Genomic DNA, 18549 nt, shown 5'->3' on the forward strand with positions numbered 1-18549 from the left:
TGCTCACCATGTTAGCCTGAGGCTGCAGAACTAGCCGGGCCTGTTTTTTCCTCTGTTTCCTGTAGTAGTTCTCAAATGTTTCTCGGTCACCCTGCACACACACAGAATACAGACATAGATCAATTAACTATATGTTCCTTTTTGATGTTATAAACCAGAACACTCAGGTATTATCAAATCCCTTTCCACAGACTGTCCTGGTCCTGGGTCTGGAGACTCGGTGGCTTTTAGTTTGTATTTCATGCTTCTTTAGTGTTTTGGTGATTTCTAGTTTTTGGGTTTTGTTGTTAGGTCACTTGTGTTACTTCCAGTCATCCTTGTCTCTATGTTCATGTATTTCCTGTTTTACTTTGACAGTCCCATGTCCTGTTAGCGTTTATAGTTTTGCTCTCCTCCCCGTCTCGTCATGCCTGATTAGTCTCAGCTGCGTTCCCCTCCTGTTTCCTATTTCCTCATTATCCTCTGTGTATGTATGGTGTGTTTTCCATTTGTCAGGTTTCATGTAGTGTTCAGTCTTCCCAGTATAGGTTTTGTTAGCTCCGTGTTAGTCGTCCTTTGCTTTTGTTTGTTGTTGTGTTCGCTAAAATAAAGGCTCGCTTTCTGTTCAACATCCACCTTCATCTCCGTTGTCTGCGTTTGGGTCCACACCTCACCTTCCTGTATCTGAATTCCCGTCCTTTTTACCTGCTCTGGGCTTCATGGGGTAGGTAATAAACAGACCCGGCACTATTTTAGGTGACACAGAGAGGAGAGCTGAGACTCTTCTGAATGTGCAGCAGGATGTCTGATGTAATCACAAGCGTTAGAGCTGATCATGAAACAGCTGTCTGCTGTATTTCAGGGGTAAGGTTGGATGTTAGCACTATAACCTTGATTCCAGTTAATTAGCATAGCTGTCATTAGATAATCAAAATCCAATGAACAGAGAATTAAGGCAGACCAATGGATAGCATTAGTTATTAGCTTTCGCCACAGACACCTACCAACACAGTATAGATGTGTAGACACCTGTAGACGGGTGAGAAGTCCACCAGATCCTGAGCTGTAAGAATCTGTAAGAACACACACAAACAAATGGAATGTTTTTAACTGCTTCTTCATATTTTGGTTATTTGGTTATGGTAAATGGACTTGTTCCTGCTCTATCTGAGCACTCAAAGTGCTTTACACAGTGCCTCATTCAGCCATTCACAGAAGCACGTTTTGCTATGTGCTTTCTATTTAACATAGAGCTTCACATACATTCATACTCTGATGGATGCATTGGAGAGCAACTGGGAATCATTATCTTGCCCAAGGATGTTTGGCACGCAGACTTGAGCAGCCAGAGATTGAACCACGAACCTTAGCAGGTGACCTGCTTTAGCTCCGGAGCTACAGCCGCCCCAACAAGTAACAACCACGCTTACACAACTGTCTTATGTAGTTATAGAAACTTAGTTACAGAATTCCTGATTATGCAGCATGACAAATGGATCACTTTGTAACTAATGACTGATTGTCAAACATCTACCTGCACATTTGTTATGTCTGATGAAAATATAATAACAGAAAACTAGAGAAGAATGAAGAACGATTGAGCAGCCAGGCAGCAGAATCTCAGGTGTTCACCTGTGGGTTAGCCTCACACATCAGAGCAGTACGAAGGAAAATTAACAGTAAAAAAAAAAAAAAATCAGAGAAAAGGGTCGATACACTGTTATCTGCTGAATTTAAAAATTATATAAGTATATATATGCACCTGAATTTGTTTTGTTAGATGAATCTGCTTTTATTTGGTAAGTAAAGGTGGGTGTACTCAAGTTTATTATTTGTATCTCTGTCCAGAAGCAAAGCACTTTACTTTCAGTCGTTTAAGGAAAAGACGATCCTGTAACAGTGGAAACTTTCATAATCTCTTCTTTTATGAAGAGATTATGCCAAGGGAACGGGCTTGGCAAAATCTTTATGCTGTCAGTCATGGTTCTTTAAAAGACATCAGTATCTGATCGTCACCGCCACGTCAGCTACACACACGTCTTTTCTCACCTCTTCATCAGCCTCATCATCTCCAGTGTCATCATCCATCAGCAGGCCGTTGGGAGTGTGAGCATGTGTTCGCTCATTGAGAGAGTACACGGGCTTGATGTAGTGGCCCATACTGGCCTGCTTGGCTACTGCACTGTTAAAGGTCCTATGCTGCTGTGCCTGAAGACAGAAACACACACGTCAGTAATTTGACTTATTTTTTCCCTGCTATGACCTGAATTATTTAAAAAGGAAAAAGGTCTATACCTGTCTCATGGCAGTCTCTCCAACCTTGTCTGAATGCTTCCGAATGCTCTCCAGGAAGTCTTTGAGGTCTGACATGGAGATGTCTTTGATCTCCTCTCTCAGTCTGGGCAGATTTTCAGCCATGATCTGACAGAACCTGTACTGACTGACCCTGCAGGGATACATCAGAACTATGAAAAAAGAAAAGCAGTGCGATCCAACATCATCTACATTCATTCAAAAAATCAATAAAGAAATACATTTTAAAAACCAGCGCAGTGCAACAGCTGGCAGACTAACAGTCTGACACCTGTTAGCTTCTCATGTTGAGCCAACATTACTGTGACTTTCTTTCAGCAGCCTTAATCATATGATCCTACCTTGGGATATAGACCTTCTCCAACTGCTCCATGGTTTTTAGTGCAGCATAATATCTGTAGACGTAAACAGCACAGCATTAGTAATAACAACTCAGAACTACTGCTACTTATTAGAACCATTTAGCATTAAGTCTTCAAATGGACCTGGAAACTTAGTAGCAACACAAGGAATGATTAAAATAAGAAAACACTGTTTCTGTTGTCAAATGAATACACAGTAAGAAAGCCTCAGATCCTCCAGCTGCACCTGGGGGACCCCCAGTGCTTTCAGGCCATCTGAAATATATAACCCCTCCACTGAGCCCAGGGTCAACAGTAAATGTCTGAGGGAAGCGCCCATCCCAATATAATGATAGTAAATAATAAATAACAACAATGTATGACCTATATCTGCATGTACATACACTGTACATCTACATACACTGCATGCAGTGGGGTATTTGGTATTTTCTTGTTTTTGTCTATTCTGTAACCACAAAGTATTTGGGGTTTTTTTTTAATTCTGGGCACAAATGACAAGAGTTCAGTGTATGGTCAGCGTGCTGAGCTCCCATCATGATGCTGATACGCATGATCTAATTGATCTAATTGGCGGTTCAAACTGTATTGTACACAAATGAACAGAAGACACTCATCAACTGCAAACGCTGTCAGGAGGAAGGAGAAAGTGCCAGGACGACAGCTTTCAGCCCTGATGGCGTGTGTGCGTCCGTGCCGTCGGGTGTGGCAAATTAAAATCGATTTGAATTGGGAAATCGTTTTTTTTAAACCCACCCCTGCTACTAAGGTTGTAAGCCGTGACAGAGCAGCAGTGAGGGGGGCCTTCCTGTGAGCAAGGGCACTTCCTTCCAGTCTCTTAATTGGTACACGGTAATGAACAAGAAAGGGTCAATATTTCCTGTCCAAAGTGAACACCCCTCTCCTCTTTACAGAGACAGGCTTGTAAAGTTTAGACAAGATAGCAGAACATGAGCTGAAAAGTCGGTGAGATTTTCAATTGGAAAGAGAAATTAGAAATGTTTAGAATTAACAATAAAGGATGACTTCCTGAATCTTATTTTGGAAGGTTCAGGCTTGGTTTCAGCATGGTGTTGGCAGGGTGTCACAGACAGGAAGTGACAGAGAGAGAAAAGGAATGCACATGCAACAACATGTCAATTAATCAGTCGATAGTCACATGTTTAATTTGCTGGCAAGCAGGTCACAGTTACAAGCTAGCTAACTTGTTATAGTTTTAAGGCCTCCCAGATTGATTTATGATAACAAACTCAACTTTTGGGGGTCTTTATAAACTCTCAACTTACTCCAGACCACACTGTCACTATGTATGCAAGAATGAATGTAAAGCTGACTATTTCCTACATTTTGGCAGCCCAGTTTTAACCAGTTAGCATGTCATGTGGTCATATGTCACTGTCACAGGGTCTCTGCTGGTAACATAAAAGCTGACGCACCACGATGTCCCCGTCTGACCATAACTGAGACGTCGGTCCACCTCTAACCCACAGCAGCTGTGTATACCCTGTGCTCTGACAGTCTGCTAACAAAAAGGAACTACTACATCCTGCATTGATACCATCTTTTTCTGACATGTCTTTATCTTTATTTATTTATCTTTATCAGTGACACATCAGGTGAAACTACAACACAAAAGCTGTGGTTAAATGATTGGACCATGATGTATCGAGTTGATTGTATTTATCGCTCTCTACTTGTGATTTTATTGCCAAAGAAAGACTTAAAACTGTAAACAAGGTCATATTGTGGTGTAATGCTTTATGATGGTTACCTTTTGGATTCCAGCTGCTCCTTTAACTTGCTGTACATTTCTAGCACTGCAAAGGGAGCAATGACAGGAAGCAGGATTAGTTTGATGGTTCACACATTTCAGTCAGTTTTGCTCATCACACATCACATGTAGCAGTGGAAACAGTGTTGTGACAGCTCATACTCAAACTATGATATATATGTATATAAAGACTCCTGAGGTCAGGCAGCTGGATAACACTGTTCAAAACTGAACAACAAAATCAAAATCCTTCTCACTGAAGCAGAGGCAGCAGTAGTACCTGGTATACAGAGTTGGAGTTTCTCCACAGTGGTCGCCATGTTCCTCTGCTGGACCCGACAGCGAATCACCTCCTCTGTCTGAGCTGTCACCTGTGGGAGAGAACGCGGTGTTGGAGACAGTGAAAAAGAGGGCACCACTGGGATAAAGTACAGTCATGTCTTATAGGGAACTCTCTTTGCAGTAAATGTACATGCAGATTTCTTCACAGGGGAACAGCATGGACGTACCTCCCTGCCTGCATCTTGTAGCCTTCGATTAGTGTCTGTCACTTGGCCCTTTGGAAAAAAGACACAAGTTTAATAATTTACATAACTTTAAATCATTTTACCATTGATCTTCCACAAGATTTTATAATTCCACATAATCCACCATGTTTAAAAGAGCTCCTCTGTCCACAAACTCTGGGGAGCTACACTGGGTGACATGTTCCCTCCTCAAGATGAGCATACATACCTCCTGTTCGAATAAGATCTGATAAAACTACTGTGACCACATGGTTTTTTAAATTACAGAGCATTCTTTAACACGTGAGGATATTTTTAAAGACTGGGGGCTTCAGAAGCTAACAGAATATTGTTGGTTTCAATACTATGGATTCAGAAATACTCATGTAAATGAATACTTTAAGTATTGTTATAACCATATTATTGTTGAAAGTCATTTTAGAACTTAGAGTGGCTAAAATAAGTTTTCAAAGTAAATACATTTCTAAAGATGTCCTTGACATGAAATTCTCACCAGATGTCGATAAGAACCCAGTCTACACATGCAAGGAACTCAAACCATAGATTTAGTGGAATAATGAAAAATGGTGCATAATCCAGAAGTGGAAGGAATATAATTTCACCATAAACCAGAACAACAAGTAATGCACTCAACTGGCACAGCCAGTAAGCATGCTCACCATGCAAGACTCCACTATGGGGGTTCGCTCTCTCTGCGTTGTCCTCAGAAGCCTCTATGTCATTGCTCCAGTCAGCATTGGCTGGCAGTCGTGATGCCTGCGTCAGGGAGGGGCCAAGGTGTGACGCATCGTCACCTGTCATTCCAGATAAGCTCACCTCTTCCGTGCTTTATGCAAGGAGGGTGAACTGGTGAGACACCTCACTCATGTTATCAGAGGACGGGGGTTACGGAATGTAACCCATGCTGGAATTAGCCAATTAGATTGCCTCCACAATCCAGTGGGAAATGCGTTGTTTGCTAACAGGCTTCCCAACATGTGGTTTAGTCCAGGAAACAAACAGCTGGGTGTTAGCTTGCTCGAGTGGAAAGTTAAGCTAGCACTCCCGTTGGTAGTCAAGAGAGATGAGGTTTCTAAGACGCGAGAAGAGGAATTTGAATGATGGGTGACGATGCGTCACACGCTTTTATAGGGAGGAGGGTGGCCCCTCCCTGACGCAGGCGTCACGGCTGCCAGCCAATGCTGGCTGGAATAATGACACAGAGGCTTTTGAGGACAACCCCGAGAAAGCGTTGTCCATAGTGAGACACAGAAGTGAATGTTTGAAAGAGACCATTTAGAGAAGCCTGTGAATTTCTGGCAGAATATAGTATGGTCTGATGAGATCAACGCTAAACTCTTTGAAAGTCATAATACACACCATGTATGGAGGTCAAACAGCCTCACCCCAAAAACACCATACCAACAGTGAGGTTGGAGGCGGGAGCATCATGGCGTGGGACTGTTTTTCAGTGTACGGCACTGGGACATTTCAAATAATTGCAGGAAGGATGAATGGAAAAACGTACCAAGACATTCTTGATAAATATCTGCTGTCATCTACGAGGATGATGAAGATGAAAGTTCATAGAAGGGGCCCACGGAGCATTCAGGATTTTAAGACTGTGCAGAATCATTCTCACCAACAAAGACTTTTGTACAAAGTATTCAACAAATTGTAGTAAGCGTTTTTAATACTTTCTCCTCGTGTCATTTCTCATTATTACACAAAATTTTTGGACATCTGTTGATTGATTTCTTTGTATGTGTGGATTGGCATCCTGTGAGAATCTAACACCAATACCACCTTTAGAAATACATTTACCTAGAAAATTGGTGATATGTTCAATATGCATTTTATGAATACTTCAGTGTTGGTTCTGGCATACTTGGTGTTGCATGTCTATTCTGCTCATCTCTTCGTGCCCTCTCTTTTCCCTTTCTACAGCTGCTCAGCCTTGTAATCAGCTCATTGTCCATGTCCATTAACCAGGCAGTGGAGAACTGAGCCTATCGACTGTGCACTGGGCCTTTCACGGAGTTTAATGGCTTCTGACAGGGTCTTTCTCACAGATTCAGTGACAAACTTTTCAATTCTAGATGGGGATTTTTAAACTCTTGGTTATTTTAGTAAAGCTTCCAAAAAAGGGAGAACATCTACAGAATTTTAGTTTTTTATTGAGCGCACAGTCTCAGGGTGCTGCACTTGGAGTGAAAACTTCCTTGTTTTGATGTCAGTGGCTTCTATCTATTCCTGTGGCCACTTGATTATCCCACCAGGTATCTGACAACCAGCAGGTGTTGACTGTCTGGATCTTTTTCTTCCCATTCAGCTGAATGACATTTCAAAGTCATTGCTGTAGATCAGGGGTGCCCAATCCCAGTCCTCGAGAGCTACTGTCCTGCAGCTTTTAGATGCATCCCTACTCCAACACAGCTGAATCAAATGGTTTGATTGCCTCTTCAGCATGCCATCAAGTTTGGCAAATGCCTGATAACAAGCCATTCATTTGATTCAGGTGTGTCGGAACAAGGATCCATCTAAAAGCTGCAGGACGGTAGCTCTCGAGGACTGGGATTGGGCACCCCTGCTGTAGATCCTAGTGATATGAATGAGCAAGTGAATGCCTCATTCACTCCTGGCATATAGCTTGATGTCATCCATGTGATGGGTGGGAGATAGCTAACATTTGCTCTATTTCGTAGTCTTGTTGATGTCCTGGCTGAGAGGGTTCGTCTCTTTGATTAATCCTGCACTTCATGCTGATTGTGCAACTGGCTTGAAGTTGCCCCCATTGAATTGCTGATGAAGTTCTAGGCATTCCAGGATCCATGTGTGATGCACTGAGTTGTATGCTTTCTTATAATCAATCAAGGCAGTGCTCAGGTTCTTCAGTTTGTCGGTCTTGAATGACTGGTGTTTGGCCCCATTCAGTGTTTCTGCTTATTCCCTTCTGGGTCCTGCTCATGTTTTGAACCATGTGCCTGTTTGTCTTAGCTGCTATGATGACTGATAGGAGCTTTCATGTTTTGGGTCTGAGGAAGGTTATTGACTGGTAGTCTCTGGTCCCTTCTGAAGATTCTTGGGTGATCACGACTGTCCAGTCTTCAATTAGCCATCCTTGGTGTGTCTAATCTTTTAGCAGCTAGTTCATTTGTGCGACACTCATGGAGAGCAGTTAGCTTCTTTAGCCAATTTCCTGACATGACTCATATCAGGAAATGATGCTGTCCAACTCTTCATACTTGAGACTTTCTTAGACGTCTGACAGTGTGATGGTCACTGAGGCCTGTTCAGGGAGGTTACTGGAGTTTGCTCTTAGCTCCACCAGCCACATGTGTGTTGCATCCTTGTCCCATATAATCCTCCAGTATTGCTCTGACTCCAGCTTTGGTAGGGCTGTTCTCATATTGTTCCCCTGCCAATGCAGGGCTCTAGACTAACTTTTTGACATGGGCGCACCGGTGCGCCTAACTTTAAAAATTTAGGCGTACCGGCACAAAAGTTAGGCCCACTCAAAATTTTCAACTGCATCGCTTAACACCGCAGTTTTACATGTGCACTTTCTTTGGGGGGAAGTCCATACAGACAATATTCATTTCTAAATTATTAACTAACAATCTTGTGCTTAAAGTGCTTTGTCAATATTGTAGAAAATGTTAAACTTAATCATCATCTTGGCCTGACGACCTGTTTGCTGCTGCCTGCTGCTGAAAGGCAGTGGGGAGAGGGGACACTTGGGCAGTGCATTTATCACAGCATATAATGTGTTTTCTGGATACACTGCTGCTTTTTCAGCATTCAAAGATTGATGACACTGTGTCAGAGCTGGCTATGAATTTCAGACGGATCAGGCCTTAACTTAACAAAAACAGTTATCAATAGTTTTTTTCATCTTTTCTTATTACCCACAGCTACATCCACTTCTGTCAGGCCTAGGCTGCTCACTAGGGCTGGGTATCATCACTGATTTCTATAATCCATTCGATTCCGGTTCTCAAAGACCTGATTCGATTCAATTTAGCCTCAGACAGTCAGAAATATTATAATTCTGATCATTTATCAGCACTGATACATGTGAGACTTCATCAGAATTGTGAACATCACAGCAGGTGCCTTTGTGTGAAAGTAACTGAGAATAAAACAGAAAAACATGAAGGAGATTTTTCTGGCCTGGCTTTTTATAGCAGATGACCTTAAAAATATTCTGCAATATTCTGTAATTTTGCACAATTTTAAAAAGTTTAAATTTCTTCAGTATTGAACAGCAGAAACTAGGCTTTCTTGTCCGAGGTCATTTAAGTGAAAAAAAGAAAAAGACAGCGCTGTAAACAACGGTAGACTGGTGGGTAATAAGCGAATGGATAATGCAGAAAACACAGATTTGAGACGGGAAACTGTTCTTGAAGTACACAGAGAGAGAGAGAGAGAGAGAGAGAGAGAGCTGTGCATGAAGTGTGATTTTTATCGTGATGGAAGCAAAACAGCAAAAGTCAGAGGGAATTCATGACGACATTGATCAAATGTGAAGCGTAGTTTGCTGCTTCTTTGGCTGCTCGCTCGGCAAATTTTGGTTGGAGAGAGACAAAACCTGCAGCTCAGAATCAGCGCAAAAAAGACGGAAACACAGCGTGGACGGTGGGCTCGGTGAGCTCCGACAGCGTGTCCGTCTACGGGCCGTCGGGTGAGAAAGCCGAGAAAGACAAAGCTGATTCTGATGCGTCGGGTCCGCTCTGTGTTTACGTCTTTGTGTGGAATCCGTTAATGAATTGATATCGCCTTATTCAAGCTACTCACCTCTCTCTACCTGCACTTCCAACTGGACCACGGCCAATCAGAGAGGTCCCGCCCCTGACCATCTCTGATTGGTTTAGTCCACGATAGGGCATAATGTGTGTCTGTTGTTGACCACATGGAGAGTTGCAGAGATTTTTTTTTTTTTGTTACCCGAAAATATTTGGTCGCACCGGTGCGACCAAATATTTTTTTTAGTCGCACCACTGAAAAATTTGGTCACATTTGCGACCAAATTGGTCGCACTCTAGAGCCCTGCAATGAGATGCTGCGAGTCTTTGCTTGGCAGTTTCCAAGGCCTCAGGTATGTCCAACTTACTGTACTTCTTAGGAGGGAATCTCAGAGTGTAGAGATGTTATCTCCTCCCTGACCTGATGTCCTGGCTCTCCTATGCCGTAGCATTTGTGCTGTCCTTCCTAAATCTCTAGTTGTGTTAGCAGTTGCTTCTTATGGATGTTGAAACACTGAGCTACTGGCTGTTTTGCGGTTAGTCCAGATTTTAGGTTTTGAAGTATCCATAGGTCCCACATCCTCTTTATGCAACTCCATCTGCAGGGATTACTTCCATGGTAGCATCCCAACAACGCCCTGTATAATTTTGTGTTGTTTTATTTAGTCATATATGAATAATTAATTAAAACACACACCAACACACAAATATAAATATTTATGCCTTGTTGTCTTGTTGTATGGTAAAGACTGCCCAAGAAGTTGATTTGGTGTGGATAAGTGAAATTCTGATACTTTAGTCTGTTACTTTGTATTAATTAGCAGATATGTGTCTGTGCTTTGCACCCATACAGTTTAGGAATGCAGCTCACTAACCTTAGCTGCTAACGGAGCACAGCACCATCTCTAAATATGCTCACTAGCTCCAAAACTAACATGATAACATGACATGACTAACGTGGCCAAAAGTCTAATGTTGAGTCTTAAATGCAGAGTCCACAAAAAATTGGTGACCTCACGACATGTAGCAATCTACATCCATCCTTTATATGCAGTGTGTGATATTTGGCAGCAAAGAAACAGGTGAAAAATAGAGACATTGACACAGTTACAGCCAACAAGGAGGATGGCTTTTCCAATATGGAACAGAGCTTGGGTCTCCTGGGCCAGAAAAACCTGGTAAACCTGAGAGTGAGACGAAAGTTCAGAAGTAAGTCGTCCTAAAGACAGACTTCAACTTAGCTGCCTTGGACTGCAGCCTCAGTGAGCTCAGCATGTTATTTGCAGTGTGCTGCAGCTCCCAGCTTTTACACACAAAGCAATACAGGGACTACTGTTCCCAGCTGCAGTCCAAGATAGTGCCTTCAAGTCTGACTATCAGTGGGATGAGCCTGCAGGTAGCAAAAACATAAAAGGGTTAGGCCAGAGCTGGCTGTTTATCAAAAACGAAACTTTAAAATTGAAAAACTTGTTTAGACCAGAGGTCCCCAACCTTTTTTGCGCCACAGACCAGTTCATGTCCGTCAATATTTCCACAGTCCGGCCTTTAAGGTGTCGCGGATAAATACAACAAAATAAAACCAGGACTGGTACCAAAAAATAAGATTTATTCATAACACACGGGAAAAGACCCAGGGAAACCGAGTTAACGATAAAAACGATAAAAATAATCATAGAATCGATAAAAACCCTGAAAACCATAAATTTCACACCAGAGCCTCAACTTTCGCATGTGACAATAAATAACTGCAAATATAAAATCATGTTGGTCAGGATTTTCTAAATGAAATCCAAGAAAGAACTGGGAGCGTTAGCCTGGATCTGAAGTCACAGACTGTGCTGAGGCATTTGTGCACAACCTGTGTGATCACAGCTTCACTGAATCCAGTAGGAAGATTTATGATTCAGATCATTGAGCACTGTCAGATTACCAATAATCCAAAAAACCTGCTGTAATTTTCTCTTCTTCACAATGCAGGAGTTCACACACCCACTGTTAAATTAAAAAGCCAATGTATAATAAAAGCGAACTCTCTTACTATCACCTCTAGGAGTCGCTAGTTATCTTTAAAGTAATCTCTCTTACCATCAGTTTTTCTGCATCTGCACGGACTTTGAGGAGCTCTGTGATGGCATCCACAAACCCTTGGTGGTGAAAATTGCACATCTTTTCAATCTCACGGTCATGATTCCTTATCCTGGCATCAAGCTTTTCCATGAAGCGCTTGTGGGCATTGGGTTGGTCATCATAAATAGACCTGAAAGAGGAGTGGATGGGTAATAGTTTAACAAACAGCAGAAGAAAGAGGATAAAACATGAACAGAAAATGAAAAAACAAACCCTTTCTTATGTGTGTGCCTGTTTAGCTCAGTGGGTGAGCAGGCGACCACATGGCTGAAACGCAGCGGTTCGAGTCCGATCAGTGGCCCTGTGCTGCATGTGCTCAAACCCCGGTCTCTCTCCACTAATCAATAAATGCAAACTTTTCACGGTTTTAATTGAAAAATTGTACTCGTTCACTGACAAAACTCACATAAAATTATAAAACCTGCACTGCTTCGTCAGGTCAACAGAGCTGCTCATCTTTCAGCTTCAACATTAGGAGCCTCCCTGTAAATGCTGGCTCTGGACTAGGGCTGTGCGATATGACCAAAATCTCATATCCCGATATAAAACATCTATCGTCTCGATAACGATATAAATCACAAAAATTTAACTTTTTTTGTAAATTCTGTGAATCTCGGGCAGCTCGACTTGCGTGAAGTGTTTCCAGCTGGGTGTCGTGTACCTGGAGTCGAGTGTTTTAACTGATGCGTGAAACTATATAATTTTAGACATAAGTTGTAACGGCCGCCGTTTTCTTTGTGAGTATTTATTACACGGCGTGCTGCGGGGAAAAGCCTGTTCTAACGTTTGAGTCTAAGGTTTATTTTTTAGCACCTGACAGCTCTTTTTGGCTTCTCATCCGTAATCACTCTGCATACTCTTTCACGTGATTCAGTTTATTTTGAAAGGTTTCAACAGGATCTTGAGCTTTATTGTGAAAGGTTTATGTGGAAAATAAACAGACGGACACGCGATGGTTTTACCGTCGTTGTTGCTAACGACAACGCATAAAAACAGGCGCTTGTCCGTCTGTAGTGTGGTTATATTAAATATAAGAGAAAGAGAGAACTTTAAGAAATTAATATAGCCACTACAGTGACCATCAAAACGGTGAAAAATATTGCCGTAAACAGTTTATTTTGCAACACCACGAAACAAATGATAGCGTAAAATGAAATGATAGACGTTTTTATATCGTCATCCGATATATATTGTTATATCGAACAGCCCTAAGCTGGACAATCAGCCAACGGTAGACTAAAACACAGTGGGACCAAAAAAAACAGAGTGGGAGCTTAAGGTAGCAATCCAAAGAAAGCACAAAGAGCTGGAGTAACAATACAGCAACAGGTGTAGAACTTTCAATTTCAAAACAGAATATTTCATATTTGTTTTAACGGGCAGTCAGCTTTCCTTTAATTAATTTAAGTCTAAAAAAATAAATGTTTCCTGATTGCTTCTTGCACTGATCAGTTTTTGTTATTGTACATGGTGAATGTAAACATGTCATAGATACTTTTCTATGACATGTTTTGACAATTAAACTGAATTATTTCAGCCTTTGTGTGAAAATCTAGCATGAGCACAACTGCATCATTTGTAAAAATAATTACGAGGAAGAGATCAGGAACATAACAAGGCAACTACAAAGTATTGTATGTTTCTGATATTTCCTGAACCAGGAGTGATAATAGCCATGCAGACTGCTTCTACAAACACTCTCCGGAGCTCAGTGAAGTCCAGTGTGGCATCGTGACAGGATGCCACATGTGCAACAAGTACAGCTGTGAAATTTCCTCACTAAATATTCCACAGTCAACTGTTAGAGGTATTATAATGAAGTGGAAGCAAATAGAAATGACAGCAACTCAGCCACAAAGTGGTAGGCCATGTGAAATCACAAAGGGAGGTGCATAGTGCAGAGAGGTCGATCGCTACAGACCTCAAAGCTTCACTTGGTGGAGAGCTTCATGGCCGAGCAGCTACATCCCAGCCTACAATACTGGCATAACCTTCCATTTAATGGAATTACTACGCCATCTAGTGACACTGAAGAGGAATAGCATGAGTATTGTTGTGAACCTACCAGTGACTCATTCAATTCACAACAACAGTCGCCTCAAGGTGCTTTATATTATAAGGTAGACCCTACAATAATACATACAAAGAAAAACCCAACAACAATATGACCCCCTATGAGCAAGCACTTTGGTGACAGTGGGAAGGAAAAACTCCCTTTTAACAGGAAGAAACCTCCGGCTGAACCAGGCTCAGGGAGGGGCGGGGCCATCTGCTGTGATTGGTTGGGGTGAGAGAAGGAAGACAGGATAAAGACATGCTGTGGAAGAGAGACAGATTAAATGCAGAGAGGTGTATACACACATACTGAGTGGAAATCCAAATTACTCCATGAATTGCGAATCACCAAGACCTCAAATAATAATTGTTCTGCAAAACTACTGTCAACCTGCAGCAACATGAACTGACATTGTTTAGAAAAACACACACCTGTGTATAAAGGCTCCCACAGTTTACACTGCATGCCAAGACAAACACCAATCCATGAAGTGCTGAGAAAGAATCTGTGTAGATAACAAACTGCAGTGAGGCAAAGATGAGAAGTGTCTCATGGAAGCCTGTCCCCTTAAATAATGTGACAGGAAGTTACTCCAGCTCATTCTGCCACAAACATTTTCTCACAGTTGTAGGCTTTATTATCTTTGACACATACAGTTCTTTTAGATTTTTCCATATTTCCAATAAAGACAAGGAATACTTTGAACCTGTTTTTAATTGAATTTCTCTGGTAAATACTTATATACACATATGTATACTGAATCCACATTTTTGCACAGATTTGGCCTTTTAAAGATAAGATAAGATAGATAACCTTTATTAGTCCCACGTGTGGGAAATGTTTTGGGTTAAGGCTGCCGACCTTTGCCAGCGCATGTGGTACTAAGCTTTTGATCAGCTGTAAAACAGCCTGTTTCAGTGTAAGCATTGTTTTCAGTAAACTGCATGCTCATATATGTTTTGTCTCACTCCCATTTCTTCTTGTTGCATGTTGAAGCTCAATCAAAAAGATCAAAATATGATTTCTGACATTTCTTAAGTGATCTTAAACTTTTGATCAGGACTGTATGAATGAGAAAAGGTGCATAAAGCATTGTGAGGGCTCAGGTATAAAAGAACCAGTCCAGTCCAACAAGTCTATCTGACAGGAAATTATATTAGTACATGTTGTGGTAAAAAATAAATAATGATCCTTAAACCCTACTGCTCAAAGTACTGCTTGCACAAAAACACCTTGATTTAATACAATATTATTTTAAAGCCACCTCACCCAGGTCTAGGTTGCCTTGAGAAGTAACTGTAACAGTATTTAAACATCTGTCAAAAACGTCCCATCAGCAAATCAATCAAATATCTTTGATTGATAAAAAAACAGCATTTAGCCTTTCATCCGTGACGTGTCTCCGCTGGGCTTATTTGTAAGCGTGATAAACATGTATTTAAATTAAGGTTGAAATTTATGGCATTGCAACATCGGCCATGAAGCAAAGCTGCTGCTGTGCCAAAAAAAGCAACGCAACAAACAAAATTATCTTCAGCAAAAGCAAACTCCAGTCAGATAGTGATCTCGACACAGACATCCATCATTTTAAATGAAACTTGATCCATTTCATCCAAAGATTTAAATTTGATAATTGCAGCAACTGTCACAGATTCACATTTAGGTGCTTTTCTTATGAAGACCTGAGCTGTTTATCTGCTTTCCACACAGCCAGCTTTACAACAGTCTGATGGCTTTTTGTTATATTAAGTGCTACAGTTTCTTCAAAAACCATTTAGAAATTTTAATCAACAACAACTTTCAGTCTAATTTAATCCAAGGGATCGTGTAGGGTTTGCATCCAGCCGTCTCACTATACTGAGACTCATGCAAGTAACAGTTTGCTTCTTTTTATTTATTTTTATTTATGTGGAGGAATACACAAGAATTATTTTGCCAGTGAAACAAGAGTGGGAACTTTGTGCCTTTGAGATAAGCTGCTCCCCACAGTATATCACCACCTGCCATGGAACAATGGAGAAAGATCAGCCTGATGGCTAACTCTGACATGTTACAGTTTACGGCTGCCACGATTACATCGACTATCAAAATCGTCTAAACCAATTTAATAGTCGACCCGTCGTCTGAAGCTTTGTAAAATCCTGAACAACACAGGAATGAGTAGTCGGGTTTAAGTGTATAATAACAGACTGAAACAGAAGATTCAAGTCAATTTTATTTACACAACGCCAAAACACAACAACAGTCGCCTCAAGGTGCTTTATATTGTAAGGTAGACCCTACAATAATACATACAGAGAGAAACCCAACAATCATATGGACCCCATATGAGCAAGGCGACAGTGGGAAGGAAAAACTCCCTTTTAACAGGACAAAGATGGCCCACCATATCCCAGAATTCATAGCGCGGCTCAGCCAATTCCAGTTTCCAACAATGGCGGCAGCTACTTAGTTTTAATATTACTCTTTCTCGGTCACAAAATAAACTTTTGATTTCTTTTCAGGCGAGAATGTAGCTGTGCAAACTTCAAATATCTGCTCGGTTTATCAAGACATCACATATTTGCAAATAGTGCTGGGCGATATGACGATATATATCGTGCGGACGATAGAAAAGTGTCTATCGTGCCATTTGTCTTCTATCGTTTCTATCGTTTCTAACCTAATTTTATAAATTATTACATAAAATATATCATTAACCCTTTACAACCGGTCGGAGCAGGCACACTCCGTTTTCCCTAACTATTTTTAAATCCCTGTAGAACTGGAACCACGTAAGGTAGCACAATAATTATTATTATTTTTTTTGCATATGAAGCCGTAGGAGTTGTACTTACATCTTATTCCATTAGCTTGCCCTAGGTCACGGTTTCCTTCCACATATAGCTTTGCAAAAATTGCATAAAAAGCACTTCCAGCAACAAAAACATAATATTCCAGACTTGCAGCAACAAAAACATAATATTCCAGAAACAGGCTTTGCCGATCCGATCAGCTGTTCATAACAATTCCTACTTGGAATATAAGTCAGCGCAAACTATCGCATGTCCGCCATTACCTGTCCGAAACCGGAAGTGACGTCATTTTCGCGGAAAATGTAGTTTTTTAGCTTCAAAGCCTATGTTGGTGTTTTTAAAAGTCATGTTTGACTTTATGCTTTTCTGTATCGTTTCTGGGATGCTTAGAAGTCAAATTACACTGTTGGAAATAGTTTATTTTGATGCACATGCTGTGTTCTTGCAAATTTGCATTTATTTATTTTCATTTTTCCTGTAGTATATAAAGATTAGTGTATCTCAAAAATAAAACTATGAAGACACTCAAAATAAATTTCTTGTGGTTGGAAACTTTTGTGCAACTTTTTTGTATTTACAGTTTTGAGGGATAAGCCTCTTAAATTTCTCTAACTAGAAATATATGTAAAAAACAAAACAAAAACGATTTTCTATTTTTTTTGTAGTTTATTGCACTTTTTTGCAATTTATGTAGTTTCTATGGACTTAATGCATACATATTATTAAAATTTGGGCTATAACGGTTGTATTGATGTATAGCAACCTGAAATACTCCCACAAATGGCACTACAGCATGTAAAATGTAAAGATAAGCTCTGGCGGACTTGGTTCTATGGTAGGTCTTAAAGGGTTAAATAGCCTGTGCAAATATATTAGTGTTGTCTTCTCACTATACATACTCTTAACTTTATGCAAGAGAAAATAAAGTATAAAAAAATGATATTTTTTGCAAAGAAACTCCGTCTTGTGGTTTTGCGACATGGTGCTGCTTTACGTGCACCCGGATTTGCGACATGCTTTACGGTAACTCAAAACAAAGACTGCACCCTCTCCACTCGCTGTTTACAGACTGCATACTTTCCAGATGACCACAGGTCAGGTGGTATATCGTGATATATATCGTGATATAAAAGAATTCATATCGTGATAAATATTTTTTTCATATCGCCCAGCACTATTTGCAAAATATGTTACCCACCAGCTTGATAGGTGACCGTCCTGTTATATGTTAGATACCAAGGAGCAGAGGCGGAGTTAATCAAACTCCACCGAGACGATCTCCAAATTTCATTAAGAGTTTAATAAACTATCATCTTGTCTTTATTTTTAGTTAGCACATACCTGAAACACTTCCAGCTGTAAGCTAATGATAGTTATATAAGAGCAGATGCATGCTGGTGCAATAAGCTGTATGTTTTACATCCGATGGACGCATGATCTGATTAGTCGACTAATTGCAAAAATAATCGGTGGCTAGTCGACTATGAAAATAATCATTTGTGGCGGCCCTGATGGACAACCATCACAATTTTGCTCGGAGGAATCTCAAATGTTTCTACAGTCTGCTCAATCCAGACAGCAGTGTCTGGCCCCTGGTTGTGAGGCAGACGTTAATAAGCTCCCAGTCATCACTTATGAAAGTGGCAAGTCATCTGATGTTAGTGCTACGTTGTTCTTCATTAGTACTATGAGATTAACAAATCCAGTTTGTTTTTTGGTTTTTAAATTAGACTTTATCCTGGACAAACTCATGGGCTGTTTTTGTATTTGGCCAGTAACCATTTTCCAGTGTGGAGGATAAGTTCTGTTCTTCTTTGTCTAAGAAATCAATTCTGCATTTTCTGTCACCCCCAGAGTTCAAAATACTGGTTCATTATTATTTTAAAAAACAGATATTT

General features: G+C 40.7%; 1 protein-coding gene across 5 annotated transcripts in view; it reads right to left on the minus strand.

Annotated features, from left to right (window-relative positions):
• The window catches only part of exoc6 (exocyst complex component 6), a 71579-nt gene that overhangs the window by 38866 nt on the left and 14164 nt on the right, over positions 1-18549 (minus strand). For all 5 annotated transcript variants that reach the window (XM_063481777.1, XM_063481775.1, XM_063481776.1 and 2 more), the window contains exons 2-10: positions 11759-11930; positions 4932-4979; positions 4703-4793; positions 4423-4468; positions 2634-2687; positions 2275-2425; positions 2029-2187; positions 984-1052; positions 8-91 (exon numbers count right to left, since the gene is read on the minus strand). In XM_063481777.1, the coding sequence (XP_063337847.1) occupies positions 8-91; positions 984-1052; positions 2029-2187; positions 2275-2425; positions 2634-2687; positions 4423-4468; positions 4703-4793; positions 4932-4979; positions 11759-11930 (874 nt within the window). The remainder of the gene's footprint in view (positions 1-7; positions 92-983; positions 1053-2028; positions 2188-2274; positions 2426-2633; positions 2688-4422; positions 4469-4702; positions 4794-4931; positions 4980-11758; positions 11931-18549) is intronic.

The sequence above is a fragment of the Pelmatolapia mariae genome, linkage group LG8, assembly GCF_036321145.2.
Source record: "Pelmatolapia mariae isolate MD_Pm_ZW linkage group LG8, Pm_UMD_F_2, whole genome shotgun sequence".
NCBI lineage: Eukaryota > Metazoa > Chordata > Actinopteri > Cichliformes > Cichlidae > Pelmatolapia > Pelmatolapia mariae.